At 43.6% G+C, this 16,315-nt stretch overlaps 1 protein-coding gene across 1 annotated transcript in view; it reads left to right on the top strand.

Moving 5' to 3' along the window:
* SMURF1 (SMAD specific E3 ubiquitin protein ligase 1) overlaps positions 1 to 16,315 on the top strand; it is a 1,020,511-nt gene that overhangs the window by 864,279 nt on the left and 139,917 nt on the right. The window contains exons 14-15 of the mRNA XM_069645560.1: positions 7,433 to 7,570; positions 7,702 to 7,822. Coding sequence (XP_069501661.1) covers positions 7,433 to 7,570; positions 7,702 to 7,822 — 259 coding nt within the window. The remainder of the gene's footprint in view (positions 1 to 7,432; positions 7,571 to 7,701; positions 7,823 to 16,315) is intronic.

Here is a 16,315-nt window from a genome sequence, read left to right as displayed (position 1 = left end):
TCCTGTGACTCCAGTGAAGAGTAGAATCTCACTTCATCGCAAGGTTTGTAGAGCAATTTCCAAGGATCCCCAAGTCTCGGCAGTGGTGAGATGGAGTTTTCAGCCCTGCCTCCCCCTTTCAATTCTCGCATCCTTCCCCAGCAGTTCAGGTTACTGCCCCTTATGTAAGATATACAGAAATTGTTGAACATGGGTGTGGTGAAGTTTAGCTTTCACATCCCATGGCTAACTTCTGCTCCAGGTTATTAATTATTCCCAAACCCAACAAGACATGCCTGTGGACAATCCTGGATCCCTTTCACTTAACCCTTTCCCTAGAGAGGGACAGCCTCTTTGCTGTGGGTTGCCAACATGGACTCTCGTGTGCTCAGTCCTGTTTGGGAATATGTCAAACTGATATATAGTGCCTCTTCCCCAGACCCAATCGTCTAAATTCCAGGAATTGTTTTTGTCCCATTCCACATGGTCTGGGATTGGAGCTGAGCTGATGAAGTAGCCCAGAAAAGCTCCAGGTTTTGGTACCATATTTGGCTCATTGCATTCCGCAATAATCATGAGAGTCTTCTCTGCTAGGTTGGGCGGGCCATGATAAATCTGTTAGATATCCATGTCTTGTCATCTCTGGCCCATGGACTTTGACACCTCAATCTTTTGGAGCTGCAAACAATCTTCAATGTGTCAAAGGCGTTCTTTCCTAGAATTGTAGGTCATGTGATGACACAATATCGCGGATGCATTGGTTATGTAAAGCAAGCAGGAGTCCCAGAAACCGTGCAGTTGCCACTGCTCTCGTGGTAGAGATGTATGACTGGGCAGTAAATCACATTGTTCTCCAGGTGCTGCACATTCTGGGGAAGAGCAATGAGATTCCCTCCGCAACAGGACTTATGACAACAGATGGGGTCTTCAACCGCCCCCCCCCTCCCTCCTCACCCATGTCCCGTTAATTCAGAGTCCTCCGGAAGTGGCAAAGGTGCAACACAGGTTTGATTCTGGTGTTCGATGAAGGCCAGCAAGGTTTCGACCACTGACCTCAAGAACCTCTAGTCAGTCCCCACTTTTCACCTAGCACAGAGGAGGGAAATGTGTCTCAAGGTGCTAGGGGAAAGGGGATTCTGAACCCCTACTCTTGGGAATTCATCAGTCTGTTGCCTGAGAAGTTAAGGTTTGGCCATCTGGGGTTATTGGAGAATAACATATCGGTCATCATGGTGGCTAGAAAACGGAGCTCACCAGATTAGTACAGGAGCAAATGGGCACTCTTCTACCACTGTTGTGCAACTAAACCTCTCACTCGATTGTCCTCTGGGTTGAACTTGTGACTTTCCTTGTTCTCAGAACTGACTGCAATGAGCATGGCATTGGATACATGCTGCAGGTAATTGAGCCATAGGTGCTTACAAGAGCTTGGACTAAATTGCTTTGTGTCAAACCTTCTGGCTAAGAAGCTTTTTTGAAGCTTTTCAGTTTGTACCGTGAGGTCCCCATCCCGTACATGGGACTTGAATGTGGTCTTTGAGGCATAAGGTCGGAAGCCTTTGGAGCTTTTGGCATGCAGTATGTCTCATAGAAATCGGCATTCTTGTGGTTGTCCCTTTGTCCCGCCTGGTGGTCGAGCTGCAGTCCCTTAGAGCTTCTGAACCATATAGTATTCTACAAGGATACGGTTGGTCTCGGGACACATCTTTTCTTTCCTCCCAAGGTTGTCTGATTTTCACAAAAATTAAGCGAGTTCACTACAACTACTTTTCCTTGCCCCACTTCAGAGGTGGAATGGACAATAGTCTATTCTGAAGTGGGGCAAGGAAAAGTAAAACATTAGAGGCCAGATGGCAAGGCAATGAAAACATTGCCTTGGCATCTGCCCTCTAAAGTTTTAATTGGCTAGCACCAATGACGTCTGTTTAAGGGGCTTGAATACAGTAAGGGCCAGGCCAGCTGTTAAGATGGTTTTCCAAAATCAATCCTCGGGTCGATTTTGGGAGGCCACCCTATAATAGGTGACAAAGGAGACACTGAGATTTTAGTCCAATTAAGGTAAGGTAGAGCAGCAAGGTGTAATCTCAGAAGGGCTGTGAAAGTGGTTGAGGGCATATATTTCAATAACCAGTGAAACACAGGAAAGTACTTCTGTGCATGAAATTCAGTAGACACACTTGGAATAACCACACAAAAGCGCCACTTACACTTAATGAGTCCAACCCCAAGATAATTTGGGGCCTTGTGCACTAAAGTGACCAGTCCAAAGTTATACTTCACAGGTTTATTAAGAGATTTCAATAATATACCAGTGGTTATTGTAAAAAGGTAATTAAGGTTTATTTTCAGACACAGGATTTAGTTTTGCTCTGTCGCTCTACTTGGGAATCTGTTTCAGACGCCTTCCAGCTAAACACCCAAAATGAAGAAAAGATTAAAACTTGTGATGCGGGCAACCTCAGAGCGTCTCTAGGCTGCAACAGGCGTTGATATAGATTTCTAAAATCAGCCTGGTGGACAGATTTTAAGGTGCCACCCTAGTTATGGTGAACGGGGAGCTCCGAGTTTAGCCAAAACCCTATTAACGTATGTGGATGAGCAGTCAAGGCTTAGTCTCAGGAGTGTTTGAGTAGGGTCAGAGGCCCTCAATGAGACCTCCATAGAATGATGCACAATATTTAAGCTTAGTTATACAAATGTGTATTTAGGCCTTGGAACACACTGAAAAGTGAAGCTAGCAGCTAGTAAAATCACGCAGTACTATATAATACAAATGTATGCACTCCCAGTATGTTCATTAACAATTGTTAGACAAGATTGTGTGCAGTACCCTTTGGGTGACTACACCAACCTTGTCCTCCTGGCGATGGGTAACACAATCTTTGTTATAAGTCTGTACTACACAGGTTGGTAGTGTGGCTGAGCAGCCAGGCTTATCTCAGGAGGGGTCAATGTGAGCAGTAGGGTTTTTTACACCGAGATTCACAGGGACAAGTATCCAAATAAACTTACACTCAAGGTTTCTTGATTAAACAATTATTAATTTAAGTCAATTATATAAGCCTTCTTCAGAAGGGAGCAAAACATGTAACACTTTAAAATATACTTCAAACACACTCTTAGTTTCTCTAATCAGATTATACTCATTGAGGATGGCACACAGACACTTCCTACACGCTCAGATGACTTAAGTAGCTAGACACTGCAGACATATATATATATTTTTTTTATTTGGTTAAAAGAAACCTTTTATAAAACATGTGTGTATATATAACCATCCTAATTTAAGAACAGAATCTATCAAATATAGACATATATAAAACATATCACTTAAAATAAATGGTCATAAAATCATGTTTCAACCATTTAGCAGAGGAACAAGAAATAAAACAGCAAATGTCGATGAGGATTGAGGAAGGCTGGAGTTTTTACTACCAATCTTTTCCAATGAACTTTCGTATCTATCCTCAATATCTCTGGACCACCATAGTGCTTAACTGAACATGTTAGAACATTAGCTGACCTATTTCAAACACCTGAACCACTCCGATTGTAAGAGTCTGAACTTGGCCTGAGACCAATCTGTCCCGAACATATCGGGCAGAAAACGTGCCATTCCCAGCACAAAGCTAGCAAAAAACAGGGATCTCATCGACCAGGTTCCCTCACATTCCGTGGACATTGATTTATCACTGGTACATGTAGAGCAAGACTGAGAGTGGTGCAAAGGTTAGATGGGGGAATAAAGCAAAGGTTAACAAATGATTCATAAACTGAGAAGTACTCTTTGAACCGTCCAATGCAAAATAAATGAACCCTTACCTGGGGGAAAGGCAAAAGCACAAAGTCGGAGGTAAGAAGAGTCTGTCAGAGAGCCAGGACAGTCAATGTTAGTTGAGAAAAGTCTTGGAGCTGGAGATCTTCTTGTAGGTAAGTAAAAAGTCTTGCACAATGTTTTTAGAAAGGTTTGTTGAAATGAACTCACTGAAGGGCCACAAGCTGGGAGGCTTGAGGGGCAAAGCTGCAAAAAACTCTGCAAAAGCAACCAAGACAAGTCTCAACTGAGAACAAGTAAGGCTATACAACAAGAGGTAAGTCCTCTTACTTTACAGTACCTTTGGTTAGAAGAAATGGTTCCAGCTGGCTTCTGTTCCTGTGTAGTTTTGCAGATCCTGTTCCTGGGCCTCAGTCATGGGGACAAGAGGAAGGCCATCTGGGGACACCTGCACTACAATTTGAAGGTCGGCGGCAGCAATGGGCAAACTTGTATTCAGCGGCACCTCTCTGTTTTAGCTCCTCACCTCTATAGCAAATAGCACCACAGCGGTCTCTCGTATACCACTCTGGATGTTCCTTGCATCTGGGGTCCAGCACTCTGTTGAGGTGGCTCAGGCTTGGTCAGTCCTGCTTCAAGGGAGTCCGGGGGATCTTCCTGGCGCTCGGTTCCGACTTAAAAGCGATGCACTCGGGTCTGGTGTTCCTCTCCCTGGCACTTCATTTCCTGCGGCAGCAATGAAAGTACAGCCAGCTCTGAGAGGATGTCCAGACGAGTACACTTTGGGGTTGATTGGCCCCACCAACCCAAGGGGAGAAGGCGTCCGTTGCAGGGCTTCTCTAGTTGAGGCGAATTTGGAGCTTCAGCAATGCAGCAGGGCATCACCGGGCAAACCAACAATCCAGGAAATTGCATGAAAGCATCTCTTCCAAGTTCTTCTCGGATTCCTTCGTCCAGTGATCGACTCTGCCTTCCAAGCCAAAAGCCTTGCCTCTTTTGCAGGTTTCTCCCATTCATTAGCAGCCTGTCATTCACACAGTAGGGTGGCTGTCTTCCAAGGACAGCCAGACGGCCAATCACCTTTGGGTGCATTCCTGTAACTAAGGGGATTAAGCACAGGGAGTTTCTGGCACCTCCCTCACTTTCTGCCCCTGCCAGACACGCTGGAGCCAGAGGCGGGCTTCACTGGTGAATCCCGCCAAAGACCAAATGAACAAAGGGACCAAACCTGGTTTGGCGCGCAGAGTAAATTCCAAGAAGGACCTTTCCAACAAGAGACGGCAAAAAAAGGCCAGGGCCATTTTGACAAAATGGGCACCCATGGGTGCTTTAATGCAGCTGCAATTGCAGGCCGCGGTAAAAACACACAATGATAGGAAAAAGTAAACTGCCACTAGCCATTAATTGTAGAAAGGGTAACATAAAAATGTTACATGAGAAACTAGACAAATGGTATACTAAGTAACCCCTCCAGCACCCTATTGTAAAATAGTGTGTGCTGGGTCTAGAAAGTTACCAAATGTAAATAAAGTCAATATCCCTTCACATCTCTTGGAAATAGTAACTTCATCAAGAGAAGGTATTTATACCTTTGGGAAATCTAAGACTTCCCTGTGCCACTGCACTAAAGGTGCTGTGTGTCACAATCTAAAGATGATGCCTATAGAGTTTGTCAGACTCCAAAGTCCAAGAGAAACAGGGTACAAATCACAGAAAAATACATGAGGGTGGTGAAAAGGTCTCTCTGTCCAGGTTAGAAATTTAAAGTCCTAAAGTCCAGCAAAAGTGATGGGGGTCTGTAAGGTAGAAGGGAATTGGCACATTTCTGAGAATTCTCCCTAACAGCAGTAAATGCAAAAGTGCACAAGTGAAAAGTATAAAACACAGAATAATATCCGCTGCCACCAGTTTATACTAGGCACATAGTCAAAGTAACCAAAAAGCCAGTATTGAATGTTATAAAGATGCAAAGTATCCTAACCACACTTTACTTTAGGGTGATGTGTCCGTAACAATTAACTGAGGCCTAGTGTCAGTAATTATAGTCTTATGGGCTGATCAGTTCCCCATAAAAATGAGCAAACAGACGACAGAAGTAAAGCAGAAGGCTTTACTTGCCTCAAATGTCAGGTCAGGAGTCCAAAAACAGCAAACACAAAGGGTGTTCCTTAGAAGTCTATCGGAGGAAAGCTGCAAAATGAAAATCTTTCCTAATTATAGCTATGTGTCTGAGCCTTGCCCTCTGCATTCTGTAAATATTACTACATGGGTACCCGCTCTCGTCCCTACAGTGAATGAGTAACATATATTTCTAATCTCTCATTTATGTTCAGTGTTCGAGAAGACCGTTACTTTAAAAAAAAAGATTCAGCAGATTGCCCACTTTAACTGTTGTAGTATCACAAAGCCGTCCAACAAACCAGCAACTAGGTTTAAGTTGAAATCCTAGTTTAACCTCAACCAATATTTGTCCTCAATGATACCTAGAGTGGATATCTGAATGCCATTGAGACACTTTGTTGAGTTGTTTTCAGAAGGTGTTTGTGGTGTTTGGCCAACAAACTAAAGTGTTTTTTCCAGTGCTTTTTTAACTACAGTGCTCTTTCAGGTAACAAATGTTGAAGATGTTTTTAGTCGTGGGTATCAGCTGCCACCTCGTTTGTCCACTGGCGACTTGTTCTTCAGTGATAAAGCATACTACAGTGGCTAAAGGTTTTCAGTTACCTGTAGCTATGCAAAGCTATTTATTCATTTGTACATATCCTCAAACAACGCTTTGTGGTCTATTATGCCATGACGGCTACTTGGTTTGTAGGGTTGTTCTGCAAATATTTGCTTATTTTTTCATAATTCTGCATCCTTTGCCTGTTAGCAATAATGCATTGTGATGCTAAGGGTTTGATTTGCATGCAAGATGTCAGTCTATAGCTAAAAGAATTAAGAAAATTAATGCACTCTATTGCATTTCTGGATTCTAATGGTTTCTTTAAACAATCGTACGCTGAAAGGAAAGTACAATGTTCCCATTGTAACTTGGTCTCAGTTTCCAGTACGCATTATATTTTCAGTTTTGTGCTAGTGGTTTGATTGAATACTGCAAATGGCTAAAACGAAAGAGGAGACTGGATGTTTGAGGTCTATAATTTGCTGGACCTATTGGTCTATTCGTACACTTTTTTTATTATATTTTTGGGCACTCGATATTGCCATCGAGAAATTGTCAATCTTGGCTGGTGCTCTAGTTAATGCCCTATACCCACGCTCTCCAAGAAAAAGAGTAAATAGTTTTGCATAGGAACTCACAAACATGTTTCTTGTTTTAAGGTTTTTTACTATGAATGAAAATGGCACAAAACGTGCAGAAGACGGGCAGTTTTATGTATTGTGAAAAATCGTATTCCTAAATCTAGGCAATTTTGTTTTTGTGCTATGTTGACTGATAGTTTTCTTTTTTAAATGTTTCCACCTAAATGCATCGGCAGTGATAATGTCCTCGATCAGAGAAATACGATGGCTTTCTTCGGGGCATGGATGGTGGGTGTTTTTTTTTTTTCTGTTGCTCCAAGTATACTTTTTTTTAATTTGGATTAGGTTACATCTCAGTGGTTACTGAATGGTGAGCTAAAGGAAGCAATCCTGGCTCCTGATTACATGTAATGTTTTTTTTTGTTTTGTCAGGGAGAATGACATCACTCCAGTTTTGGACCATACTTTCTGTGTTGAGCATAATGCTTTTGGTCGTATCCTCCAGCATGAACTCAAACCAAATGGCAGAAATGTTCCAGTAACAGAAGAGAACAAAAAGGAGTATGTCAGGTAACTACTCCATGCAATTCTTCAGACTTGGGTTTGAAAAAATGTTTAGAAATGTGTGCCCTGTTTTCTATGAATGAATTCACCAATTACCTGATCTTTGTTTATGAAACTAATATTCTCATATTTTCAAGGTTGTATGTCAATTGGCGGTTCATGAGAGGAATCGAGGCTCAGTTTCTAGCTCTTCAGAAAGGCTTTAATGAACTTATTGCCCAACATCTTTTAAAGCCTTTTGACCAAAAGGAGCTTGAGGTGAGTTGATTTTGAATATTTATTTGTGCTGTAAATTAGAGGATTTGATTGTACATGAACTCTGGGTCTTATTCATCACTTGGATGTGAAAGAAAATGTAATGCTTAGTGTTGGAACTTTGTACTGTGAAATGTGGCAAAAGAACTAATCTAGTTCCAGACAGGTTACATAGCTGTGGAAACACCTGATATTTTGGATGGAAATAAACCGGTTTGACCGAGAGACCTTGGTACCATGTGTGGGTGTGGGGACAGACACAGGAGGGATCATAACAGACTTTCCTATTTTTGTAATCCTCCAAAACTACCCAGACGTAGTTCTCACTCTTTAGATTGCGATATGTGAGTGCTTGAGCAACTTTATACCTTGTCACACATCAGTCCAACCCTATTGTTTTGGCCTGATGTGGGCAAGAAAGTCTAAGTGAGAAACTCTTATGGCGTTCTGACGCACCAGTGATCCATTTCAGCCCTGTGGACCGGTTCTGAGAGCTACCTTATTCTGTCGAAACAGAAAAAACTATCTAGCAACTCTAGCCAAACTATCCATGTAGTTCACACACTTGGCACTCTTAATAATACAAGTTAGTCAGAATGTGTACAGAAAGTTCGATTTATCTAGGCTTTGAACAAACTCTTATTGATTTAAAAAGAAAATCACAGGTCCAGTACGTTAATCACTAAGCATACACTTCTAACATATGTACATTCACCTTGGGGTGCAATGTAGTCGGACCACCACAATATTTTACACAGATAAGAATTATAAAACATTGTAGTATAGAAAATCAAGTGAAGACAGACAAGGGTAAGTAATGAAATTTGAAAACCAGTAAATAAAGGAGATACAAATGTAATATACAGCCTTATTACAATAAGGCCCTCCACTTTGAAAGTCCTTCCCTTACCAGAAGAGATGGGGCCTAGTGCCTATTAAGCATCTGTTAAGTAGGCTGAATAAGTATTGGCTAGATGCAAGTGTTTTAAGTACTAAGAACAAAGGAAGTAAAGTTATTAAGAGGCTCTCTCCCTATCCCACGACCTTGGGGGAAGCCCAAGGGAGATCCTTGGCCATAACGTCACTGATCACAACCAGGCAATGGAGAGGTAGGATTAATACTTTGAACCTGTTGCCTCCTATGGAGAGGGATACAAGCAGGTATGCAAACCCGTACTCCTAGTTAGCCAGGGAGCACATCAGAGGAACACCAGCAACACCAGCTCTCCTTAACATGTCGGTGTCACGTTACCCCTGGTGCGTTTGGAGAGGCCGGTTGTCGTCCAGCCTCGGTGGGTGAGGGTTCACACTAGTAGGAGCTCCTCCTTTGTCTCCATTACTCCTTCATGTGCAAAACAGCGACTGGCATTTCTGGAGCCGCTAGCTTGGAACCTGACAGCTCTTCTCAGCATCTCAAATGCACAGACCTGGTTTTTGAAAACACCATTCCTGTGTTAGTTACAAGTGTGAGCAGCATGACTGCACAAGAGGTTTTGTCCTCCGATACTATACTGCGAGCACAGCCTCGGTACAGGTTTGTCTGATGGCCCTAAGCCTGTGCGCTTTGCACTACTAAATACCAGATCTTTGATCAAACATTCCATGGATATCTGTGATTTTATTCAGGATAGTGGCATAGACATCAGTGCAATCACTGAAACATGGCTGCATTCAGCGGCAGGTCCAGCTTTTATGCTGGCAAAACCCCCAGGATATAAAGTCCTCGGAGCTGATCGCATGGTTGGGATGGGGTGGGCTGCCCTCATTTTTCTCTTCAATTAATATTCGACAGCTGAATGTTTAGATAATTCCTGACACTGAACTCTTGCAGCTAAAGTGGTCCATTGATGCCAATACTACCTCCTTTATATTCTTAATATATCCCCCTCCCCAATAACATGCCAGAGTTTTGTTCTCACTCATGTGAGCGGCTGTCTGTGGATCTTAAACCAAGCACTAAGACTTTTCTTCTAGGAGATTTAAACTTAGGCTTTGATTTATCTGACCCACATGCTCGAACTCTACAGACCTCCTTGCAAAGCCTGGTCTTCACAAAGAACATTCTTAAGCCCACACATACTGCAGGTAGGAATCTAGACTGGGTAGTTATGCATGGGAATTCATGTGGAGAAGGTGGAGGTCATACCATGCCCATGGTCAGACCATTTATACATTTTCAACTTGCTCCGTTAATGCATAGGCAGAAAACTATGGAAGAAAGTCAAGTGCTGTAACATGCGCAAGCTCATTGCAGCTTCCTTGCGTCCCTTCTTTGAACCCATTCTTAATGTCCTTGACAGTTTTAAGTTGTTCATTGAGCTGGAATCAGCCTATGATAATACCATGATGGTGGCAGTTAACAGACTGGCCCCATTAAAGCAAAGATTGGATAAATCTCATCCCTGGAAACCATGGTATGTCCCAGAAATTCAGACAATTAAGTGCAAGAAAAAACATGCACTCAAGAGCTGGAGAAAGTCTTCTTCATTGGTGGACAAAGCTAGCTACTCTATAGCAGCTAAAACATATACATTTGCAATTCGGGAGGCAAAGACCTCCTCCTATAAACAAAGACTCAAGGATGCAGCATCAAGCTCAAAAGAGCTGTTCAAAATCCTCAGTGAACCATGTCCCGTCAGCTCGCCAGTGATAAGACATTATCTGGTGCACTGATATCCAGAATTCCCTGAGGCAAAAGATTGCTAATATCAGGGAAGGACATTGTGTCGATTATTGTCACTAAATATCCATCTACCACAGCCAGAAATGAGCAATCATTCATATCCCGGCCTCTTTTTTTAGGTTCTGTGAAATATCTGAACCTGATATGCTTGAACTGCTGGTGAAAATCAAACCTATTATCTGTAAGGGCGATAGCTGTTCTGCTCCAATTGTGAAATCATGTGCGGCATTCTTGACACCTCGCATCACCAAATTTGTTAATCTCTCTTTTAGGGAAAATGCTGTCCCGAGTACTATTAAATGAGCTTGGGTTTCACCGCTTCTAAAAAAAAAAAAAAAGAAATCAAAAAAAATATCCAAAATAAAATCACTGGATCCAAACTTACCTAGCAACTATTACCTAATTACAAATTCACCCTTCCTTTTGAAAATTCTGGATAAGGTGGCTTATCAACAAATGTAAACGTTCTTGGAAACATAAGATCCTTGGTTCTAACCAATCTGGTTTCAGAAGCAGTCATAGCACGGAAACTACTCTTCTGGGTGTGAAAACTTCCATTCTTCAGCAAGCAGACAAAGCATCTCTTTTGATGCTATTATATCTTACTGAGGCCTTTGACCTTGTTGATCATGCCATCTTAACTACCGGGCACAAGACACTGCCTACTTTTCTAGAGAGGCGTCTAGTTGGGTCCTGTCCTTCCTCTCTAATCGAATGGCGAGCGTCTTTCATGAAGATTTTATGGCACGAAGGCTATGTTTTGGAATGTGGGGGTGCCCCCCAGGGCTCCTGTGTCCCCCCAAAGCTCTGTATCTACACACTTCCTTTCTTCAACTGCTTGGATGCCCAAAGGTGTTGGGTACGCAAACTATGCAGATGACAGTGTCTTTTCTCTCTCCAGTAACTATGTACTTTGACTCACATCCCATTAATAACACCTACAGTCAAATTCATCATTGGATGACTCTTAATGGCCTGGTACTCCACAATGGAAAAACTGAGATTATGCTGGTAGGCACTGCCTACAAACGGTGCAAAATGGATCCTGCCTATGTCACCTTTCAAATTACGGACTGCCATCTAACACTCTCAAAATTTAAGACACTGGATATGATACTGGACTGGAAGCTCACAATGAAAGCACATGTCAGCAGTCTTGTCTCTCGCACCTCCTGTTTTTTCACGTTACTGGTGCAGGTAAGACCATTCCTTCAAAAAGCTGGTAGTGGCTCACTAGCTCGAGTGATTATCGGCTCTCGGTTTGGAGTACTGTGCCAGGTTCCTTCAGGGTATTGGAAAGACTGAGTTCAACAGACTACAGGTAGTCCAAAATAATGTCGTCCGGGCAGTCAGCGGTCTTTGCAGAACGGAACATGTGTCTGCAGTAAGGAGGTCACTCCACTGGGTGCCCGTACAGAAGGGGATCCTATTTAGGACACTGTGCATTATGCATGCATGTCTTTACGGGAAAAGCCCGGCATACCTGGCCAAAAAGTTAAGGTGGCTGCCAGTCAAGTGGACGCTACAAACCAATAACACAGGACTACTGGCAATACCTGCTGCTAAGCTATTCCATGTACAATATAGCTGCTTCTCAGTGGCAGCACCTCGGCTATTGAACACCCTTCTCCCTGATCTGAGACTATGCTGGGCTGTATTAGTTTTTAAGCGTAGACTCAAGACCCTTCTGTTTGAATAATCTCAGTATAATTTCTCTCTGATTCTCTGGCCTGGTTGTTACTGTTTTTGTTTTTATGGTGTTTGTCCTGTCCTTGCACTTCTATGCCCACGGGTGGTGTTCCACCCGTTACAAATAAATCAAATAAAAAATTGCGTTCATATATGAGCATCTGGTTTAGTTTCTTGACATAATCAGACCAGATTATAGGATTACCCTGGTGATTCACATTGATTCAATGCAAAGACGGGAAAGGTCTTTTTACAAGGTAGATTCTAAGTCCATGAGCGAAAGGCGTGATCGCTCAGATCTGTACAATGGATCTGTAGAAGTAAGAGTCAAGGAAGAGTCAATAAAAACATATTCAAGACTGGAAACAATCTTGCCATTAGTCCAAGTAAGTATGTTTTACAGCCTTTCCACCAAGGGTCTTCATATTAAACAGCTCAGATTGAACACATTCAAAAATGTCACACTCATGCCCTGCAGAAGTCCCGTTTGCACCAATCGGAGAGTGCAGTCTCACTGCATAATTCATCAGCTATGTCTTCAGAAGAGAGGGAACAGCAGGCATTAAAATCACCTGCAACAATTGTATTGCTGCCAAGGAACATATCAATCCATTTTAACAAAAGTCTCTCAATAGGTCTTTGAATGGTGGTAGTAAAAAAGAAATGTGTGCTGCCAAATTTCAACCTCCCAGCTGCAAGGGATGCTGCTCTGAAACTCAACTTCCCCTGTCCTGAAGAGGGCTACATCGGTGCATTCTGAATTTCTCCATCGCCAAGGGTTGCTCCTTGTTCCTGGACCCGACAGGAAGAATCCTTGCACCTGCAGCTCTTGGGCACCTCTCACGGGATCCAACAGCAGGAAATCCAAACTCCAGCAACCCCACCCCTGGTCCCCCACACACACCCTCCCCGTCGCCCCATACAGTCCTCTGGAAAAATCAAGTCAGGAGGGTGATACAGAGCATTTGTCACCCCCTGTTCTCCATGGGATAACATAAAGAACAAGTCTCTTTGTATCCTTCCATTCCACTACATTTTGGTCGCCGTAACTTGGTTGCATCTTTTCTTTTGAACAATCTCCAACTTATCTGCATCCGATACATTTTGGGGAGAAGCATTGAGACTTTTGGGAACCAGGACCCACTCAGCTTGGGGATTGGACTCCTGAAGTTAGGGAACATCACTTGTGACTTGGTTCCATCTTATTGCATCACTTTACTTGCCTCTTTTGTTTTGTCATTGAAGGCATTTTAAGAATTTATGGTGACTCTGTATATATTTGTTGTACTGGCGTGATTAATTTTGTTTAGTGTTGGAGGCCTAGAATAAATACAGTATTTGTATATATTTCTGTCTAAATTGAACTGAGTGCACACAGTGAATCACACATTGTGGACTCATGACCCTACTCATTCGCTTCCGAGAATAGCCTTCACTGTTCCCCATTGCTACCTTGATTGGGTTTTGGCTAGCCTGAGTTTGTTTCCCTGTTCACTAGAACTAGGGTGACCTTCTAAAATTTGTGCACCAGGCCAGAATCGAGCAATCCATCTAAAGTTATATGTAATCTTTTGACAAATCAGCCACTGAATAGATTTATCTGGAGACAAAGAAATGTAATGGAACTAGTAAGCAGTCTTGAGGAATGTATACCCACTGGAGAGAATGTGAAGGTTTGGAGATCAAAACATGTTTATTCCTGCCTATTTTTTTCAATGGCTAAAAGACTGTGCCCAGCGATTAAATTAGAATGCCCAGCCACTGTAGCCTACTCCTGATAATAAGGTTCAAATGTATGAAGATTATAAATGAAAGGAGAATACCTCAACCTACTATTGGATAATCCCCAAATTAGAGGAAGCAAATATTGTGATGAATGCAAAAAAAAACTGGTTAAAAGATAAACAATGCAATTAACATTGAAAAATCAGGAACTCTGTGTGATCACAAACATTCAAGAAAATTCTGGCTAATGGTCGCACAAAGACGGCAGATACGGCCACACCTCAAACCCTAGAACAGACCTGTGCCCAAATCCTTTCTGCACCTTGTATACAACCATGGATGAAAAAGCGCATATCCGTGATCGGGGAGCGCTAGACTGCCTTTAGTTTTCTTCTTTGTGCTCTGCGAAGAAGACTGAATGGGTAATAAGGGGTCTAGCTGGGTTTAGAGCTTCTAGGCCTGAAGGATTTCCAGGTATAATTGAGAAATATGCTCCGGTATTATGGGCTAGAATTTTGTCTGTCCGCCATCACATAGTACAAAAGACACAGATTCCTAAATCCTGGCAATGTGTCTAATATAATCCCTGTGCTTGGGAAAGGTAACAACTAAAACATGTTGACTTATAGACAAATAGCCCTGAACGATGTAGAGTACGATTTTTTTCATACAATGCTCTTGCATCATTTGGCATTTTTATGCAAGTTTCGAAACATGCTTTGGGAAATGTATGGTGACTACAACACAAGTTTTATTATTCCATTATTTGTTAAACTCCAGGATTCCTGCCTCTGTCATTCCTACGCAGGTCTACTCCTCTTTCGAATACCTCGTCTGCAGGTGCTCTCTCTCCTGGCCACTCCCGTACTGTGGCTACCATCTATTGGCCACCTGGTTAGATCTCCTCTTCCCACCTGGCCTCAACCACTCAACTCCTCCTCCTTGGAGACTTTAACATCCACCTGGAGGCTTCCTGTCCTTCCTCTGGACTCTTTCGCAAACCTCTCCGACACTCTCTACCCGCCCCTCTGGCCCGACTCACTCTGCAGGGCACACTCTGGATGTTCTGATCCCTTCAGACCTTCCTCTTTCTATCCCTCTCGCCATTCCTCTCTCCTGGAGGGATCAATTTCTCCTTTCCACCCAGCTCACCCTCTCTACCCCTCAAGCCAAGCCAACTGAAGCACTGCCACCTGCCTTCCCGGTTATCCGACCTATGAAGCATGTGTCAGTTGATGCTTTCGCCGCCACTTTCTCTCCCCCTAACCCTCTTTGGCTGACTCACATCCTGACACAGCCCTTTCCATGCTCCACTCTGCTATATCTGATACTCTTGATGTTCTTTCCCCTGTCATGAGGACCCGCTTGAAGCCCAAAGCCAAGTGCAACTCTTGGTACCACTCAGACCTCGTCACCCTTAAATGCAAGTCCAGGATGGCTGAGAGGAAATGCCGTGGTTCCGGTGCATCCTTTGACCAACTGGCCTGCCGCCTGCTCCAAAGGCAATACCGGATCTCTGTCCGCACCAAGAAGAGCCCACATCCAAGCCCGCATCTCTGCGGCATCCAACAACTCGTCCGAACTCTTTAAAATCTGCAATCAGCTGGCTAATCCTGTTGCAGTCTATACCTCTCCTGTCCCCTCCCAGGCCCTTTGCATGGCCCTGGCTTCTCATTTCATCTCTAAAAATCAGGACATCCTGTCCTCTCTTACTCTCACCCTCCTCCCTCTACTTTCTGCTCTTCCTCTGGCCCCCCCTGTGTCCACCTCTCCTCCCTTCTCTGCCTTTCCCCTGATGAGGTTTCTAGACCAGTCCGATCTATGAAAGTCTCGTAAAAACAGGTTCTCCCCTGTTCCTCCAAAACCATCAAGGACCACATTGACATCCGGGCTCCTGCCCTGGCTGACTTCTGCAAATGTTCCTTCGCCACTGGAGTCTCCCCCCCCCCCCCCCTGAAGCACCCTCTTGTGCACCCTCTTAAACCCTCAGCCGACCCCTCCTGCCCGGCTAACTCTCGCCCGATCTCCATCACTTCTTTCCTGTGCAAACTCCTGGAAAAGCTGTCCATTTCCCAGCTTAATCTTCACACTGACTCTGTTGGTTGCCTCCGTGACAATCTGCCTGGCTTCAGAGCAACTAGAAGCACGGAAACTGCTCTCCTGAACATCCGTGAAGACCTGCTATCCAAGCTCGATTCAATACCCCATGTGTCCTCATCTTACTTGATCTCTCTTCTGCCTTTGACACGGTCAACCATGCCATCCTGCTAAACTGTCAATGATAACCTAGGTATCACTGATCAGGCCCTTGCATGGCTGACCTCTTTCCTCTACGATCGACCCTCCCAGGTCCAACTAGGTCCTTCCTCTCCCTCTCTCTACCTGTGGTGTTCCCCAGG

Source organism: Ambystoma mexicanum, chromosome 2p, assembly GCF_040938575.1.
Source record: "Ambystoma mexicanum isolate Mex_15411 chromosome 2p, UKY_AmexF1_1, whole genome shotgun sequence".
NCBI classification, from domain to species: domain Eukaryota; kingdom Metazoa; phylum Chordata; class Amphibia; order Caudata; family Ambystomatidae; genus Ambystoma; species Ambystoma mexicanum.
Note: the sequence above shows the minus strand (reverse complement) of the source record. Positions and strands in the feature narration are given on the sequence as shown.